Raw genomic sequence first — 17,807 nt, 5'->3', positions numbered from 1 at the left:
GGTCCACCCACATTGCTGAAATTGGCAGCATTTCCTTTTTTATGGATGAGTAATATTCCACAACTATTACTATTACATTATTCCATAAAAGATCTTACCACATCTTTTTTATCCATTTGTCGGTTGATGGGCACTTGGGCTGCTTCCATATTTTGGTGATTATAAATACTGCTGCTATAAATATTGGTGTGCATCTTTCTCTTTGAATTAATGTTTTCATTTTCTTCTGGCTAAATACCCAGGAGCAGAATTACTGGATCATGTGGTAGTTCTATTTTTAGATTTTTGAGGAATCTTCACTCTGTTTTCCATAGTGGCTGCCCCCTCATTTACATTCCTACCAAGAATGTAAAAGAGATCCCTTTTCTCCACATCCTCTCCAACATTTGTTGTTTGTGGACTTTTTGATGATATCCATTCTGGTGTGAGGTGATAGATCAATTGTTGTTTTGATTTGTACTTCCCTGATAATTAGCAATGTTGAGCTTTTTTTTTTTTTTTTTAATGTTCCTGTTAGCCATCTCTATGTCTTCATTGGAAAAATGTCTATTAAGGTCTTCTGCCCATTTTTTGACTGGGTTTTTTTTTTTTATTTTGAGTTGTATGAGCTGCCTATACAGTTTGGATATTAACCCCTCGTTGGTCATATCATTTGCACATAATTCCCCCCATTCCACAGGGTGTCTTTTCATTTTGTTGATGATTTCCTTTGCTGTGCAAAAAGCTTTTAAGGTTAGTTAGGTACCATTTGTTTATTAGTTCCAGCCTTAATTCTGCAATTCTGCTGGAAGTTTCACTGTGTGGCTTCAACTAAGTACTCTAATCCTTACATATAAAATTTCTATATTATTAAAAAAGGAATACAAAAATACGATACCTTTTAAAATTGCACCTCACAAAATCAAATACCTCGGAATACACCTGACCAAAGAGGTAAAGGACCTATATGCTGAGAACTATAAAACTTTAATCAAAGAAATCAAAGAAGATGTAAAGAAATGGAAAGATATTCCATGTTCCTGGATTGGAAAAATCAATATTGTAAAAATGGCCATACTACCCAAAGCAATCTACAGAGTCAATGCAATCCCTATCAAATTACCCAGGACATTTTTCACAGGACTAGAACAAACAATCCAAACATTTATATGGAACCACAAAAGACCCAGAATCGCCAAAGCAATCCTGAGAAACAAAAACCAAGCAGGAGGCATAACCCTCCCAGACTTCAAGAAATACTACAAAGCCACGGTCATCAAAACAGTGTGGTGCTGGTATCAAAACAGACAGACAGACCAATGGAACAGAATAGAGAATCCGGAAATAAACCCTGACACCTATGGTCAATTCATCTTTGACAAGGGAGGCAAGAACATCAAATGGGAAAAAGAAAGTCTCTTCAGCAAGCATTGCTGGGAAACCTGGACAGCTGCATGCAAAGCAAGGAAACTAGAACACACCCTCACACCATGCACAAAAATAAACTCCAAATGGCTGAAAGACTTAAATATACGACAGGACACCATCCAACTCCTAGAAGAAAACATAGGCAAAACACTCTCGGACATCAACATCATGAATATTTTCTCAGGTCAGTCTCCCAAAGCAATCGAAATTAGAGCAAAAATAAACCCATGGGACCTAATTAAACTGAAAAGCTTTTGCACAGCAAAGGAAACCCAAAAGAAAACAAAAAGACAACTTTCAGAATGGGAGAAGATAGTTTCAAATGATGCAACCGACAAGGGCTTAATCTCTAGAATATATAAACAACTTATACAACCCAACAGCAAAAAAGCCAATCAACCAATGGAAAAATGGGCAAAAGACCTGAATAGACATTTCTCCAAGGAAGATATACAGATGGCCAGCAAACACATGAAAAAATGCTCAACATTGCTGGTTATAAGAGAAATGCAAATCAAAACTACCATGAGGTACCACCTCACACCAGTCAGAATGGCCATCATTAATAAATCCACAAATAACAAGTGCTGGAGGGGCTGTGGAGAAAAGGGAACCCTCCTGCACTGTTGGTGGGAATGTAAACTGATACAGCCACTATGGAGAACAGTCTGGAGATACCTTAGAAGTCTATCCATAGAACTTCCATATGACCCCACAATCCCACTCTTGGGCATCTATCCGGACAAAACTCTACTTAAAAGAGACACAGGCACCCGCATGTTCATTGCAGCACTATTCACAAGAGCCAGGACATGGAAACAACCCAAATGTCCATCGACAGATGATTGGATTCGGAAGAGGTGGTATATATACACAATGGAATACTACTCAGCCATCAAAAAGAATGACATAATGCCATTTGCAGCAACGTGGATGGAGCTAGAGAATCTCATACTGAGTGAAATGAGCCAGAAAGACAAAGACAAATACCATATGATATCACTTATAACTGGAATCTAATATCCGGCACAAATGAACATCTCCTCAGAAAAGAAAATCATGGACTTGGAGAAAAGACTTGTGGCTGCCTGATGGGAGGGGGAGGGAATAGGAGGGATCGGGAGCTTGGGCTTATCAGGCACAACTCAGAATAGATTTACAAGGAGATCCTGCTGAATAGCATTGAGAACTTTGTCTAGATACTCATGTTGCCACAGAACAAAGGGTGGGGAAAAAAATGTAATTGTAATGTATACATGTAAGGATAACTTGATCCCCTTGCTGTACAGTGGGAAAATAAAAAAAAAGAAAGAAACAGATCTTTACATAAAACAAAAAAATAAATAAATAAAATTTCTATATTAGATCTAAATTGTAAAACATTTCATGTGCCAATTTTAATACACAAGATGGCTATTAACCCTACCACTTCAAAAAAAAATCATCTTGTTTCCATATATCAACCACATAGAATTGGCACTATTAAATATTGCCAGAAAGAAGGGCTACTGTTCAACTTTATAACCAAAGTTATCACTTTGGTTATTTATAGCAATTTAACTAGTTTAAACAACTATGTTTTAACTATTTGTACAACAATGCATATTTAAACCTGGTTTGGAACTTGAACAAAATATTTTAAAGTTTGTTTGGAAGCACAAAAGACCCGGAATAGCCAAAGACGTCCTGAAAAAGAAAAATGGAGCTGGAGGAATCAGGCTCCCTGACTTCAGGCTATACTACAAAGCAACAATCATCAAAACCATATGGTACTGGCACAAAGACAGAAATATACATCAGTGGAAGAGGATAGAAAGCCCAGAATTGAACCCACGCACCTAGAGCCAACTATCTATGACAAAGGAGGCAAGAATATACAATGGAGAAAAGACAGCTTGTTCAATAAGTGCTGCTGGGAAAACTGGACAGCCACATGGAAAAGAATGAAATTAGAACACTCCCTCACACCATACACAAAAATAAACTCCAAATGGATTAAAGACCTAGATATAAGACCAGATACTATAAAACTCTTCGAGGACAACATAGGCCAAACACTCTCTGACATAAATGACAGCAACATCTTCCCAGATCCACCTCTTAGAGTATTAACAATAGAAACAAAAATAAACAAATGGGACCTAATTAAAATAAAAGTTTCTGCACAGCAAAGGAAACCCTAAACAAAACGAAAAGACAACCCACAGAATGGGAGAAAATCTTTGCAAATGAATTGACTGACAAGGGATTAATCCCCAAAATTTATAAACACCTTCTGCAGCTCAATACCAAAAAAACAAACAATCCCATCAAAAAACGGGCAGAAGATCTAAACAGACAGTTCTCCAAAGAAGACATACAGATGGCTGAGAAACAAATGAAAAGATGTTCAACATCACTCATCATTAGAGAAATGCTAATCAAAACCACTATAAGGTACCACCTTACACCAGCCAGAATGGCCATCATCAAAAAGTCTACAAACAGTAAGTGCTGGAGAGGGTGTGGAGAAAAAGGAACCCTAGTACACTGTTGGTGGGAATGTAAATTGGTGCAACCACTGTGCAAAGCAGTATGGAGATGCCTCAGAAAACTAAAAGTAGAACTATCATTGGATCCAGCAATCCCTCTCCTGGGCATCTATCCAGAGAAAACCATGACTCGCAAAGACACATGTAGTCTCATGTTCATTGCAGCACTATTTGCAATAGCCGACATGGAAACAACCTAAATGTCCATCGACAGAGGAGTGGATCAAGAAGATGTGGTACATATACACAATGGAATGTTACTCAGCCATTAAAAGGAACAAAATACCAGCATTTTTAGCAACATGGATGGACCTAGAAATTATCATGCTAAGTGAAGTCAGCCATACAATGAGACACCAACATCAAATGCTTTCACCGACATGTGGAATCTGAAAAAAAGGACAGAATGAACTTCTTTGCAGAACAGATGATGACTCACAGATTTTGAAAATTTATGGTCTCCAAAGGAGACAGTTTGGGGGGTGGGGGAATGTGCTGGGGTAGTGGGATGGAAATCCTATAAAATTGGATTGTGATAATAATTGTACAACTACAAATGTGATAAATTCACTGAGTAATAAAAAAATAAAATAAATAAATAAACCTGGTTTGCCTTAGAGGGGATGTACAATAGCTAGGTGCTCTTTTTTTTTTCTTTTCTTTTTTTTTTTTTTTATCTTTTTAGGGCCCCTGGAGGTGCCCAGGCTAGTGGTCATATTGGAGCTGTAGCCACTGGCCTACACCACAGCCAAGGCCAAGTCCGAGCCACGTGTGTGACCTACACCACACCTCAGAGCAACACTGGATCCTTAACCCACTGAGAGAGACAAGTATGGAAGCTGCATCCTCATGGATGCTAGTCAGATTCATTTCTGCTGAGCCATGACGTGAACTCCTCAAATATATACATATATATGTATGTGTGTGTGTGAGTGTCTTTTTTTTTTTTTTTTTTGTCTTTCTGACTTTTCTAGGGCTGCTCCCATGGCATATGGAGGTTCCCAGGCTAGGGGTCAAATCGGAGCTGTAGCCGCCAGCCTACACCACAGCCACAGCAACTCAGGATCCAAGCCACAGCTCACAGCAATGCCGGATCCTCAACACACTGAGCAAGGCCAGGGATCAAACCCGCAACCTCATGGTTCCTAGTTGGATTCATTAACCACTGAGGCATGACGGGAACTCCTCAAATATTTTTTAAGTCAAGGATAACCAGAAAGGTAGGCTAATCAAAATTCCTCTCAGGAATGGAAATTTTCTTTTTTTACTCTCTATATTTCCACATTGTTTGATTCATGAGATTTTCACAATACAGACATTATATTAATAATATTAAAACAAAAAAATTGAGTTCTTTATGGTTTTTATTTGCTTTTTGGTTTTAATGGCCAAATTGGGCTCTTAGTTATATAAAAATTTTCCAGCATAAAATGATAGCCATGTTTAAGTGTTCCATCTATGTATTAGCAAATTCTTAAAATTACCTTCTAAAAAAAAATCTTGCTTCTAACCAAGAATACTCCTTTGTTTGAGTTCAGTTTACCACCAAGTGGGGCAGCCACCTCAATGATGTCTAAGTAAGGCTCCTCAATTTTCAATTCCAGACCCACTTCAGCTGTTGGTTAAAACTTACATATAACTCTTAAAGTACAGAATCATTACAGTCCAGGTATTAGGTTAATCTCTAAATTTATTTATTTATTTATTTATTTATTTATTTTTGTCTTTTTGCCTTTTCTAGGGCCCCTCCCGTGGCATATGGAGGTTCCCAGGCTAAGGGTCCAAATTGGAGCTGTGGCCACCGGCCTACACCAGAGCCATAGCAACGCCAGATCCAAGCAGCATCAGCGACCTACACCACAGCTCACGGCAACACCAGATCCTTAACCCACTGAGCAAGGTCAGGGATTCAACCTGCAGCCTCATGGTTCCTAGTTGGATTCGTTAATCACTGAGCCATGACGGGAACTCCAAGTTAATCTCTAATTTTTTATGTATTAAAGTCTTTCAAAAGCATAACTGGAAGATCTGAGAACTGCTTAATGGGCATATAGTCTATCAATTCCTCTTAATACATCAATAATTGTATTATCTCAGTTCTTCTTGCTCTCTCATTTATCTAAATGTGGCCTAATGTCATTGACCTATATCAAGAGGGTTTTATAAAAATAGCCTTGGATATCCCACTGTGGCACAGTGGATTAGGAACCCAACTGCAGTGGCTTGAGTTGCTGCAGAGGCATGGGTTTGATCCTCAGTCTGTCACAGCTACAGGATAGACTGCAGCGGCAGCTCAGATTCAATCCCTGGCCCAGGAGCTTCCATATTCCATGGATGTGACCCTTAAAAAAAAAAAAAGAAAAAGAAAGGCTTTATAAAAGTGGTCATTATGTTCATTCTAAGAATGCTGTTTATTCTTATACTAAGAATTCTATACTAAGCACCCCATTTCCATTTGGTTTTTTGGGGGGGTACTTTTTTGTATCCAATAATTTTTCTTCATCACACCCGTGGCATGCAGAAGTTCCTAGCCCAAGGGTAAAACACAAACCACAGCGGTGACAAATGCCAAACCCTTAACCACTAGGCCACCAAGGAATTCCCCCAATAAATTTTTGTTCTAGGTGCTAAATAAACAGCAGTAAAGGGCAATGAAGTCACTCGGGTCTTTTCTCTTGAGTGAAAAAAAGGAAGTCATTTGAAAGTTTTGAACAAGAGACTAACAAGATCTGATGTATATATTAACAGGATCATTCCAACTATTATGTTGGGAGAAAAAAAAAAAAGCTGAAGAAGGATAAGACTAAAGGCAGACAAAGCAGGGAGATCTGTTAAGAGCCTATTGCCACAATCCTGGAAAGAGATGATGTGTCCTAGACCAGGGTGGTGGCAGCACAGATGATAAGTGGGCAGATTCTGGATGCATTTTAAAGGCAGAGCCAATAGAAACTGCCAATATTAGATACAGGATGGAGATGAAATAACAGAGTGCAAGATTCCAAGGGAACTGGGTGGGGGGGAAGGTAGCCATTTACTGATTCAGAGAGGCTGCAAGAGGAGAACCTTACAAGACACCTATTAGACATTCAAGAGAATATCAAATCTGGAATCAGACCGAGAAGGAGAAAGGAAAATCAGAAGAGCTAAATGAAGAAACTATTTTAATAAAGAAGAAAAAGCAGTAGTTCCCAGAGGCACAGCAGTTTAAGGATCTGGCATTGTCACTGCTGCGGCTGGGGTCACAGCTGTGGCACGGGTTTGATACCTAGCCCCAGAATTTTCACATGCTACAGGCACAGCAAAGAAAAGAAAAAAGCAATTTTCCAGGAGAGAAATGGAGAAACTGTTACAGCAATGCCCTTGAGTAGATAAGAGGGAATGGGAACTAGGATACTAATTGAGGTTTCTCACAACTGCAGCAGTATTGACATTTCAAGCTGAATAATTCTTCACTGTAGGGGGCTGTCCTGCACATCATAGGGTGTTTATCAGGATCTCTGGCCTCTTCCCTCTAGCAGCTAGTCCTTCCCTACAACCTTGTCCACAAGCAAAAATGCATCCAGATATTGCCAAATGTCCCCCAGGAAGTAAAATTGCTCCCAGTTTAAGACCACTGGTACCGATGGAGGAACTGGCCTTTGCTGGAAATCCTGACAATTCATCTATATAAAAGATGCTATGATTAGAGTACATGATAATAATCTGAATATCTCCTAATTAGATCCTCCTAAGTGTAGATACAGTCAAGGCCAGAGAAGATATGTGGAAGTTGCTAGTTTATCACAAAACCAAAGTCATTACTCCTAAGAAAACGTCAGCATTTTGACACTGAACTACAGCTACCACATAAGCTATGTATATCTTTGAAAGTAGTCTAAGTCACAACATTTAAGGTTTTGGGGAGGTGTGGTTATCCATCCAGGCCCCCTGCATAATGCCCACAGAATCTCAGGTTTCCTGGGTTTCTTCCAGAATTACAAGAGGAGGAGTTCCCACAAGCCAGAAACCTATGATTTGACTTTAAAAGCTATGTGAATGGTATATTCACATATATCTACATTTGTTATTAAAAAATAAATCCGGAGTTCCCATCACAGCATAGCGGAAACGAATCCGACTAGGAACCATGAAGTTGCAGATTCGATCCCTGACCTCGCTCAGTGAGGATCTGGCATTGCCATGAGCTGTGGTGTAGGTCGCAGACGGTAGCTCGGATCTGGTGTTGTTGTGGCTGTGGTATAGGCCAGCAGCTGTGGCTCCGATCAGACCCCTAGCCTGCAAATTTCCACATGCCGTGGGTGCAGCCCTAAAAAGACGACCAAAAAAAAAAAAATTACAAGAAGAAAACGTCATAACTTAGCATGAACTAAATTAAATGTTATTATTCCTGAGAGGGCTCAATTTTTAGAGGAATAGCCCTAAAAGAACGCATCTCCAGTAAAGAGGATGTTATTTATGTTTTCAAATCACCCCACCAAATTATCATGTACAGTGTTTAAAGGAGTCTGGCTCAGAGTTCCCATCATGGCTCAGTGGTAAGGAATCCGACTAGGAACCATGAGGTTGCGGGTTCGATCCCTGGCCTTGCTCAGTGGGTTAAGGATCCGGTGTTGCCCTGAGCTGTGGTGTAGGTCGCAGATGCGGCTCAGATCCCGCATTGCTGTGGCTCTGGTGTAGGCCGGTGGCTACAGCTCCAATTAGACCCCTAGCCTGGGAACTTCCATATGCCGTGGGAACGGCCCAAGAAATGGCAAAAAAAGAGACAAAATAAAAATAAAAATAAAAATAAAAATAAAGGAGTCTGGCTCTATTCAGGGACCACTTTATACCGAGTGACTCTTCTATCAAAGAGATATAAGCTAACTATATTTTAAGGTGTTTATGATGGAGGAAAAGAGGAGCATTAAAGGAGCTCTTAGCAAACATGAAATGAGATTTCAGAATAAAAAGCCTAGGCAACTGGTTTCACATACACACATCAAGTGCCAAGATCATCAGCTATCTCTAAGATAAATATAGGAGTTCCCATCGTGGCTCAGTGGTTAATGAATCCGACTAGGAACCATGAGCTTTCGGGTTTGATCCCTGGCCTTACTCAGTGGGTTGAGGATCTGGCACTGCTGTGAGCTGTGGTGTAGGTCGCAGACGGTAGCTCGGATCTGGTGTTGCTGTGGCTCTGGTGTAGGCTGGCAGCTACAGCTCTGATTAGACCCCTAGCCTGGGAACCTCCATATGCCATGGGAGCAGCCCTAGAAAAGGCAAAAAGACAAAAAATAAAAATAAATAAATAAATATAAATAAATAAAAAATAAAATGACAAACTACAAGGAAAAAAAAAAGAAAATATAGTCATACCACTTGTGTAACGTGCACCCGTTTCCGCACTAATATCCTATTACATCATGAATTAGGGTTTAAAAGTAAAAATATAATGAAAAAATATTCCACAAACTCAAGAAGACTGAAAAGTCCTAAAATTTCTGTTAAAATATCTGGTTTCCAAACTTGTTTAAAAAAATAACCCACAAGCCAGAAGAGCCTTACTGAAACTGAATGACAGATATTCTCTATTATTATTATCCACCCCCAATTTTTTTTTTTTTTTTTTTGGTCACACCTACAGCATGCCACAGCAGTGACAATGCCAAATCCTTAACCACTAGGCCAGCAGGGAACTCTGATTATTATCCCCTTTTAAACACTGCTTTGCATTCCATCATAGAAGGAAATTAAATTGATCAGGCATGACTTGTTTTTCCACTTCACCGTTGAGGTTGTAACCCAACATCCTATACTTTTTTTTTTTTTTTTTTGTCCACACCACAACATGCGGAAATCTCCTGGGCCAGGGATTGAAGTTGGGCCACAGCAGTGACCCAAGCCACAGCTATCTCAACACCAGATCCTTAACCTACTAGGCCACCAGAGAACTCCCTCTTATACTCTTTTTGATGATTAAATACTGAAACTTATTTGTCCTAAAAATTTCCCAAGATCCAAGTTATGACACTGAGTATTATCTCTATAAAGTTATCTTTCAAATATCCAAAATGCAAAGAACAAAAAGTGAAGGAGTTAATATATTTAGACAGTGGAGATCCTGAACACCATCACCCTGGCCCCATCTCCCACTCCACACTGCACTGGGACAGGACCATATACTAGACACTAGAGGATACTATAATAAACAAGAGCCTCCTTCTCAACTGTGAACCAAAGAAGAAACACTACTTCACAAAAACTCTGCATGGCTTAATCCATGAGCTAGAAAGGACTGACTATGAAGTCTGACCACTTGCACCTACTGATACAGAGACTCTAGACCCATAACCTCACCACAGTCACTTTATGTTTCTAGTCCATTTTCTCTTTTGCCCCTTGGAAATCTCTAAAGAAGTCCAGATGAAGCCATCCAATGTATAAATACTTAAAGAGAACTTAATTTAAGAACCTCCTTTTACAGATGAAAAAAACCTTAAAAAGTTTCAGTCATTTAGCCAAGGTCATATGAGTAGTTGGCCTATGAAATCAGGACTATAGTTTTTTTCTAATCTCCAAAGAGCCACACACATTCATGTGTTCAACAAACACTTACTAAATGTATAAGCAGGCTGATTATTTTCAAAGTTCAGTATTGCCATGATTCTAGAACTAGAATGTTATACTGTAGTAGAATTAAAACATACATTGAAAGCCAGAAAAAGAGGTCATATAACATTATTTTCTAGCTTTAAAAAAATGTTTTTCCATTCATTTTATTCAATACTAGGAAAAACAAAAACAGCAATGCAAGTCAAGAAATGTCAGGGGAGTTCCCATCGTGGCGCAGTGATTAATGAATTCGACTAGGAACCACGAGGTTGAGGGTTCAGTCCCTGCCCTTGCTCAGTGGGTTAACGATCCGGCGTTGCCGTGAGCTATGGTGTAGGTTGCAGACGCCGCTCGGATCCCGCGTTGCTGTGGCTCTGGCGTAGGCCGGTGGCTACAGCTCCAATTCGACCCCTAGCCTGGGAACCTCCATATGCCGCCGGAGTGGCCCAAGAAATAGCTAAAAAGACAAAAAAAAAAAAAAAAAGAAATGTCAGAATACAGGAGTTCCTACTGTAGCACAGTGGAAATGAATCCATCTATGAACCATGAGGTTTTGGGTTCGATCCCTGGCCTCTCTCAGTGGGTTAAGGATCCGGTGTTGCCATGAGCTGTGGTGTGGGTCACAGACGCGGTGCAGAACTGGCATGGCTGTGGCTATGGTGTAGGCCAGCAGCTGTAGCTCTGATTCGACCCCTAGCCTGGGAACCTCTATATGCCTTGGGTGCAGCCCTAAAAGAAAGCAAAAAAACAAACAAAAAAGGAAAAAAAAGGAATGTCAGAATACAGATATATTTTCCTAAAAAGGTACAGGTAATGTTTGCAAATTATATTTTTCAACATATACTGGCATTCAATATTTAATAAAGAAGTTCTGTGTATTTTCTTTTAATCACTTTTGTGAAGGAAGTCATCCAGTAATGTATTCTTTTTATCACACCACTCCTTGGCTTCTGTTGTTCTTGCCATCCAGAAATGTCTAATATGACTGTCTTTCCAAGTATTGATCTTCCATGAAATGTCTTCCATGAGATCTCTTTCATCTGCCTTACACTATAATTATACACATCATTATATCATTTTATACATTTTTTCTCTGTCAATATATTATAAGAATGGAAATGACTTACTGATTTTTGTAAGTTTTCACCAATGTGTTGAATTCATGTCAGAAGGAGTAACAAAAACTGCTCCTACAGGTCTGAAAATAGTCTGTACCCCTTAAGGCCAAATGGTAAAAAAAATTTTAATTATATTAATAATCATCAGTACCATCATTATTTTAATTAATATTCTAATGTTTACAGAAAAGTAAAGTAAAAGAAACTAAGGACTATTTTCATAAAGTAGTAACAAAGAGAAATTTACATTCTCAGTTGCATTAAGCCTTAAAACATCCACTCCCATCTATAAGGAGGTAGTTGGAAATGTCTCAATGGCAAAATAAAGTACAACAAAGCTCATATACAGTAGAAGATCATCAACCTTGGACTACTGCAGGATAACAATATTTCTAGAACTTAGATCTTACACTGAAAAAAAAAAGAATGATCAAAAGATGATTAACAACTATATTTATAAAGTCCCAATTGAGTGTTTTAAAAAAACTGCTTTGGAGTTCCTGTCATGGCTCAGTGGTTAACAAACTAGTATCCACAAGGACATGGGTTCGATCCCTGGCCTCACTCAGTGGGTTAAGGATCCAGTGTTGCCAGGAGCTGTGGTGTAGGTTGAAGACTCGGCTTGGGTCCTATGTTGCTGTGGCTGTGGTGTATGCTGGCAGCTGTAGCTCCAATTCACCTCTAGCCTGGGAACCTCCATATGCCGCTAGTATGGCCCTAAAAAGACAAAAACGAAAAAAACAAACAACAAAAAAAACACAACTGTTTACTGCCAAAACACAAGTGAAAACCATCACAGCACACATGCTGGAACTAAAAGCACATACATCGCTGGGATTGTACACTACACACCACACCACCATGTCAACACAGCAGAGATCATGCCCTGGCGACAGAGACAGGCAGTCTTTCACTGCCCAGCTGATGACACCACCATCACCCATCACCCACCTGGCACAGTGCAACATATATAACAGAGTGGTTTCCAACTACAAAGTCACAAACACTTCAAAATTCTTTGAGAACAATTCTTTTTCAAAAAATGTTGTTTATAGACTCTGGAATAAATGATCTACCCTATTTTGAAAAGGTCCTCAGGTTATCACTGGCTAGTCCAAGACAGTCTTTCTTCCACACTGGCTACATCAAGGCCTTCCACACATACACACACAACCTTCAGAACAACCACTCTGACAGGAAAGAAACATACTACAGACAAAAGCCCACCAGATGAGAAGTCACAAGATCTCCATTCCAGTCCCGGCTGGTCCCCTTCTTAGTCATTTGATCCAGAACTAAAGTTTTTCATCTGATTGGTATATAAAACAAATGGCATGCTCTACGTAAAGGAGCTTTACTTTAATTTCATTTTTACTCTACTAACATAGGCATTCAAATAATTGTTAGCTGGTTCCTGGGTACTTGAAAACAGCTTCTCCCTCTTTTTTTTTTTTTTTTTTTTTTTTTGAGAAGCTCTGTTCTTCATAGAGTCCAAAAGGTCATTTCTAGTTCAAGGCAAAATTATAACTAGATCACTGCACTCAAAAACTCAGTTATTAAAATAAGATAGTGTGCAACACAGGTTTGTAAACGCCAAAGGGCCAAAATAATCAGTGTCACAGTCAGACATCCTAAACCAAGTAAATTCTGAGTCCTATTTGGGAAAACAAAAAACAAGGATTATCTTGTTGCAACATAAAAATGTGGGCTAGAGTAAGAAAACTAGTATGTCTATAGGAGAGGGGCCAAGATGAGGAGTACATATGATCAAATATAAAGTCAAAGATGGCATAAGAATATCTGACAAGTTTAAATTTCACAACACAGCTATTAGGAATAACTACATATTCTTGAGTCAAGAATGATAATGGCGACTTACACAAATTTGTAAGTCAACTATACTCCAATAAATTTATTTTTAAAAAAAAGAAATGGGAGTTCCCGTCATGGCACAGCAGTTAACAAATCCAACTAGGAACCAGGAGCTTGCAGGTTCGATCCCTGGCCTTGCTCAGTGGGTTAAGGATCCAACATTGCCATGAACTGTGATGCAGGTCACCGATGTGGCTCAGATCCTGCATTGCTGTGGCTCTGGCATAGGCCAGCAGCTACAGCTCAGATTCAACCCCTAGCCTGGGAAACTCCATGTGCTGCACATGCAGCCCTGAAAAGACCAAAAAAAAAAAAAAGAATGAGATGATGAAATGGTATTTAAAGATTATTATACCCACAGCTGTGTGGAGGATGAATTGACATGATGAGAGACATCAGGAAAACCAGTTTGAAAGCTTTTTGTTTGTTGTTCTGGTTTTGGCTGTACTCTCAGCATACATTCCTAGACTAGGGATTGACCCTGAGCCGCATCTGTGACCTACGCCAGAGTTGCAGCATCGCTGGATCCTTAATCCACTGGGTTGGGGGATTGAACCGGCAACCCCACAGAGACAAGCCGGATCATTAACCCACTGTGCCACAGCAGGAACTCCCCAGTTTGAAAGTTTTTAATATTAAGTAATACAAATAAGGTTCTACAATAAGGTGGTAACTAAGGACACGAAAAGGAGTAAATCTGACAGACAATGCAGAGAGTCAAATAGATTTGGTACGGGTTGAAAGAGGGAAGTGGAAAAAAGATTTGAAAATGATTCCAAAGACTTGGTCACGGGAGGCCTACAGCAGAAACACACCTTCGCACCACTAATGGTTCTCACGCTCGCTTTTGCAGACTGCAGCTGAACCTGTTTAGCTCTATATGCTAGCCTCACAGTGAGACACTACTTCACTTTAGATGGAAACAGAAAACTACCACCACGGTAGTGTGCCAATACCCCACAAGCCAAGATTTTGGATTCGTTTCTTGATGGAAAAAGCCTGCTCTTATAACCCTTGGGAACTTTCTCCCTGCCCACACAACTAGGGGAGAGAAAAATTTCTCTATGCCCCCAGAACTGTCTAAATATGTGAAGCCCAAGCTCAATACTATATGGAGCTTTTAGGTTACAAGTACACAAAACACAGATGACACCACTGATAGGTGTAACCATGTAAGTCAGGCAAATTTTATTTTTTAAAGGTTCATCCTAAACTGGTACAAAGCCAAGTTGATTATATTTAAAATTAAAATAGCGAAAAAACAATCTTATAAGGTTATTTCTAGTGTATCACAATGATAGATAAATTCTGTTCCAGGATGCACTGTGCTACATAATGATTCTGCACTTTTGCAGGAGCTTTTCTTATTTCTGCAGCTTTAAAAACATGCTGCTGAAAAGCAGACATCAGATCAAAGTGTTTCCCTTGTCTACAAAGCATATCATTATGCTATTTCCAATTTAATCAAGCAGAATAGTCATTAATAATAATGTGTATTTAATGGCTATCTCATTGTCTACAGTTCCTCCTAAGATGGATCATATATAAATTTAATACAAAAAAGAAACTCATGTTAACCCACGGGAGTTTATCTATGGGTAAAAAAAGCTCTAGGGCTTGGTTTGAATTGGTTATACCAACAACACTCCATTCTCAAAAGGACTAATCTATCCAAGCTCGGTGAGAAACACGTCTACTACATCTAGATTTTTAAGAGGTTATAACATATAATGGTTTACATACACTTCAGCCACACAAACAAGAAAAACAGCGTCATAAAATGTTCACATTTTCTTATCTTAAAAACAAACAGACCAGCCTACCGTGCATACAGAATAACATATTATCTAGGGAGGTTACCAAACCGTGATCTCGTGGTAATTAAGAGCTCTCCAGGCCACTGTCAATCCAACCGTTTCATTCTAAATTTCTCTGGAGCAGAGAACAGATTTTTTTTTTTTTTTTTCTTGTTGAAATGGAGATTCTGCATATCAGGGGATAGAAAGGGTCGGGCTTAGAGCTACAGGCTCCAGCGGCTCCTCGCTGCGCTAACACAGCGGGAGCCAGGTGCAGCATCTCCTCCACGCAGACAAGTCTCTTCACCCGCAAGCCAAGAGCAGGTGCGTAACGAAACGGACCGCTCTAGGGTTTCAGCGGTTGCAACCACCTTCCTCTACCGCAGAACCAGGGCCATCCTGGGAGAGGAACCTTCTAGTCCAGTCACCCCCTGGGCCCATTTGCTGAGGGCAGTGCGGTGGATTCCTAATCCTCTCCCCTAACGGGTAATTTCCTACAGCAGCCACAGGACTCACGGTCCCACGGCCCGCCCCCCAAATCAAAAGGCAGCGGGTGGGGCCCACCAACACCCACCTCTCAACCTCCCGGGGAGCCGAGGGCCCGGGACAGAGGGTCTCTGCCCCTCAGGCTCCCGCACACCACTCACCGTGAAGGGGACATCCCCAACGCTGCCCACGGAGTAGCAGTTGTCTCCAGGGTTGACAGCTCCGGTGAGGACCTGATGCAGATGCATCTCCGGAGCCCGGGCTGGTCAGGGAAATGCGCGAGAGGCGCAGCGAGCCCTGCGCCCGGCCCTCCTCCGGCCGCGAGAGTGCTTCCCGCTCCGCCTCCCTCCTGACCCACCCCGCCGCGGCTCCGGCTTAAGGCCTCGCCTCTCTCTCGCTTTCCCCCCGCCTTGTCTCTGCCATGGGAGCCCTTCGACGCCGCTGCCCCGCTTGGACCGCCGCTCGGCTGCGGAAATGCCCGGATGCTCCCACTGCCTGCTGCACCGGCGCACAAATGCGGGAGGAGGGCAAGGGTGCGGGGGAGGGGGGGAGTGGCCCGGAGGAGCGCGCGAGCCGGGCGCGTGCTGGAAGGGACGCTTCGCCCGAGGGAGATGGGCGGTGCGCGCGTTCACCCTCAGGGGAGCGCCGGTCGAGTGGAAGGGTAAGCCCCTCCCCCCGCTGCTAAACCCTTAGCTCAGTTTTTCTCCCCCGACCCCGTGTTTGCGCGTGCGCGCGCAGTGGTTTCCAGGGCAATTGCGCGTGCGGCGCGGATCCCTGTCCCGGGATTGCGCGCGCAGACGTGCGGGAGTTCCCCTGGAGCTTCCCGGCTGCGGCCGCTGGGGGCGGTCTCGTGGGTGGCACCCGGGCGGAGGCGACTCCCCTCAGAGCTGTAGTCCCATTCTGGGGTTGCACCGAGAGTCCGTTTTGCTGAATCTCTAGTCTATTACCAAGTACACTACGTGATCAGTGCTTGACCTCAGGAAGACACTCGGATATTCCATCTCAGGAGACGTTAGATCCCTTGGGGCTTTTTAAAAGTAGAATGCTTAAGATATTTTATGTAAATAGTAAATGCATCTTGCAACTGTTTAGAGGAGCCATACTTCCCTGACAGCAAATTACTTTGTTCCCACCTTTGTCACGGTTGGTCTGCAGAGCGAAAGAGCACCCTGGAACAAGTAACTCCTTTAGACTTTTTTCATGCGTGGCGTCATGGATTCTTGCAGAATCGCGTGATTTTGCCAGAAGGTCTGCTAACACGGACCAGATCTCTTCTCCAGTTCAATTTGTCACAAGGTTTTGAGTCTATACCATGTGTGATTAAGTCACTGGGGCAGGAAGTAGAAAGAACCAAGGTGCAACTGTCTCTAAAACCAGGCAGAAGGCCAGAGGATTTTGTGTCTCAATCTTAGGATTGAGACACAAAAGTCTATGCAACCACAGAAAAGGAAGAATATGTTTGACCAAAGTTATGGGTAAAGTGTTCGGAGAGGCTGACATAACGCTGAGTCCAATTTTGGCAGGCTGAGATGAAGAAGAAAAACTGCATTCAAATAGAGGAAATAGCATAAGTTAAGGCTTAGAAATGTAAAATGATAGGATGTGTTAGAGGAGCAAAGATTACATTAATGTTTAAGGCTGAAGATTTGTAGGGAGGGGAAAGGAAATGGTAGTTAACAGGAGATAAATGTATCTAGGAGATAGCTTGTGGCCAGCCTGAACAGGTAGTCTTGAATACTCTACTAAGAATCTAAAGGTTCATTCTGCCTCCAGTGGGGATCCATCAGATGTTTCTGAGCAGAAGTGCATAGAATCAGTACTTGGGAAGGTGACTGGTATCACTGTGAAGGGCAATTAGAAGGGTGGGGGAAATTGGCAGCAAAGACCTAGCAGAAGTTAGTGAAAGGAGGAGGAATGAAAAGTAATTCCCAATGACATTTCCATTTGGCATAACTCTTTCCCCAGTCACCCAAACTAGAAGCTGTAGAGCCAGTTTTGGACCTGTT

At 41.4% G+C, this 17,807-nt stretch overlaps 1 protein-coding gene across 2 annotated transcripts in view; it reads right to left on the bottom strand.

Annotated features, from left to right (window-relative positions):
- The window catches only part of DMXL2 (Dmx like 2), a 161,625-nt gene extending 145,319 nt beyond the window's left edge, over positions 1–16,306 (bottom strand). For both annotated transcript variants that reach the window (XM_047766346.1, XM_047766347.1), the window contains exon 1: positions 15,963–16,306. In XM_047766346.1, the coding sequence (XP_047622302.1) occupies positions 15,963–16,049 (87 nt within the window). In that variant the 5' untranslated portion in view covers positions 16,050–16,306. The remainder of the gene's footprint in view (positions 1–15,962) is intronic.
- Positions 16,307–17,807: the final 1,501 nt, after the last annotated feature.

This window comes from Phacochoerus africanus, chromosome 2 (genome assembly GCF_016906955.1).
Source record: "Phacochoerus africanus isolate WHEZ1 chromosome 2, ROS_Pafr_v1, whole genome shotgun sequence".
NCBI classification, from domain to species: Eukaryota; Metazoa; Chordata; class Mammalia; order Artiodactyla; family Suidae; genus Phacochoerus; species Phacochoerus africanus.
This window is presented reverse-complemented; position numbering and strand designations above follow the sequence as displayed.